This window comes from Hyalella azteca, unplaced genomic scaffold (genome assembly GCF_000764305.2).
Source record: "Hyalella azteca isolate HAZT.00-mixed unplaced genomic scaffold, Hazt_2.0.2 contig3030, whole genome shotgun sequence".
In the NCBI taxonomy this organism is placed as follows: Eukaryota; Metazoa; Arthropoda; class Malacostraca; order Amphipoda; family Hyalellidae; genus Hyalella; species Hyalella azteca.
The window spans coordinates 26-2,554 of NW_025933284.1; the positions used below are offsets into that span (position 1 = coordinate 26).

Here is a 2,529-nt window from a genome sequence, read left to right on the forward strand (position 1 = left end):
TAATAATAATAATAATAATAATAATATATAGTAGTGGTTTCAGCGTTTATTAGGCTGTAGGCCTGTAACCGATTCTTAACAATGCAGAACATCCACAGCTTTTTGCGGGCTTCAACTCGCAACTCAGTGCTTCAAATTTTCTTTGCTTAACCGCCCGGCCTCCTCGCCGATTCTGACCAGAAACTGGCGCACAGAGCTGGGATCGAACCCGCACCTCTCTGCTCCAATCATGGTACTCTGAACTTTAACCACTGGCATTATCCGAAAAAAGTTGTTTTGGAAGAAATGAGTGCCAGGAAATTTCTGACAGGACGAAATTGCTCACAGTATTTCTATTAGTTCTTGCGGCATGAGCCTATATGAAAAGGATTATAATTAGAAGTGACAAGTGAGATATGATAGATTGTCTTTTAATAGTTGTCACTATTAGATTGTCTTTTAATTGTCGTCACTATATTTAAATAGTCGTCACTCACTTGCTTCAATTGTGTAGTTAGTGAAATTCAGGGTGAGAAATGTCCGACTGTTTTCCCCCTTTCCTGGCTCGACCGGATGGTTGAGCCAGTGCTCTTCATCGAAGTATTCTACCCAGTCACCGTCATGGGGAACCTTAACCATCACCGAGATGACGAGAAAAGCGCTCATTGACGTAGACGAGTCATTTGCCAAATTAACTGGATAGCAGCGAATTGTGCTGGACGTTCCAGATGGTCCAGATGTTCCCGGCGGTCCAGGCGCATCTGTTGAAGAATCTTGTGCACCTGTTAAGAAAGTAATGGACTGTGTTGAATATATTCATCATCGTTCAAGTTCTTGCGTAATCAAGAGAACTTCATTAAAACTCACACAATTATGGATATTTATATAAAATTTATATTCTTCACGAAATAATTTTCACGTAACGAGTCGTAGTCACGTATGAGCGCATAGATTACTTCTGTTTGACCCGTTAAAGTAAAGCTGTGTTATTTTCAAATGGAAACAAAGTCAAAATGAAATAAATTGTAGAGTATTTACGTAAGAATATAATTTTGTTAAGTATATATACCTGGCGCCGGAGAACCAGCAGCAGAGATGCAGACCAGCGACGCCAGCAACACAAGTCGCAGGCAGGCGGTGGTCGGGTTCTGCATCGTGGCAGGGGCGTGACACGAGCGCTGCTAGGTCTACGTAAGATAGGGTCTACTGGGTGTGCTAGTTCAGCGTCTACTGGGCCCGGTTCGGCTGGGTCTGGGTCAAGAGAGTTCGGGTCTGCTGGATCAGGGTCAGCTGAGCCTGGTTCGGTTGGGTGTGGGTCAAGAGAGTTCGGGTCTGCTGGGTCTGGGTTTACTGGGTCCGGTTCTGCTGGTTCCGGGTCAACTGAACCCGGTTCTGCTGATTCCGGGTCAACTGAGCCCGGGTCTGCTGGGTCTAGGTCTACTGGGCCCTCGTCTGCTGGGACTCGGCCGACTGGGCCAGTGTCGACGGGGCCTGGGTCTGCTTCATCACGCGCAATGGTGGATCGCTGGCTGACGGAAATAATAATAATTTTGACTGGGGAATTTAAGTCAACGAGAAACAAAAATCCAGCAGCAGGGAAACAAATTATTGGCCACGCAAAGTGGTCATATCCCACTGAACAATCGATCATTCCCCACTGATCAAGCAGTCATTCCCCACTGATCAAGCAGTCATTCCCCACTGATAAAACAGTCATTCCTCACTGATAAAGGCAGTCATTTCCCACCAATAAAGCCAAAAGTCCCACTGATTATAACTTAGTTTTTAATTGAAGAACGCGGAGGGTGCGTGCAGACAATTATTAGTTCCATATTTTAGATTAATTAAAAAGATGCCGCTCCCTAATATTTTTCATAATTTCTTTGAAATGTTACTGTAATTCATTGACGCCATGATCGGTTAAAAATCATTGCATTACTGAAAATCATTGCTTTACTGCGTTACTGAAAAAGGAACCATACCGTCTGCAGGAACCATACCGTCTGCAGGAACCATACCGTCTGCAGGAACCAACGCAATTAATAAGATTTTGACAGTAGACGGTATGACTATGACTGTACGTTGCTTTTCGTACTTTTTCGAAATAGCTTCATATTTTTACTCTAATATTTGAAAGACCATTCTTTGTCTGGACTTTTATGTGTGAAATGCATGAATACGTTACGAATAAATTATTTATCTAGGTACATAATGAATAACCTCCAATTTTCATTAGAATTTGTAACTCACGATTACATAAAGCATAGTGCAAAGCGGTAATTCGTAATGCTTTCTATCGATTTGCAAATTGGTAAATTCATGAGGGTTAGTAGCATGTGCAGTCTGCGTGTGTCTGCTGCCCACAAATCGTGGGTTCCTGCGCAGTCTACGTGTGTCTGCTGCCCACTAACCGTGGGTTCCTCCGCAGTCTGCGTGTGTCTGCTGCCCACTAACCGTGGGTTCCTGCGCAGTCTACGTGTGTCTGCTGCCCACTAACCGTGGGTTCCTGCGCAGTCTACGNGTGTGTCTGCTGCCCACTAACCGTGGGTT

At 44.3% G+C, this 2,529-nt stretch overlaps 1 protein-coding gene across 1 annotated transcript; it reads right to left on the reverse strand.

The window, feature by feature from the left end:
* Window positions 1–482: 482 nt before the first annotated feature.
* LOC125179599 (vegetative cell wall protein gp1-like) lies at window positions 483–1,630 on the reverse strand. Its single transcript, XM_047885757.1, has 2 exons — window positions 1,049–1,630; window positions 483–761 (listed from the first exon to the last, which is right to left on the reverse strand). The coding sequence occupies exons 1-2, from the start codon at window positions 1,628–1,630 to the stop codon at window positions 642–644; spliced, it is 702 nt and encodes a 233-aa protein (XP_047741713.1). The 3' UTR covers window positions 483–641.
* Between the last annotated feature and the right edge of the window lie 899 nt (window positions 1,631–2,529).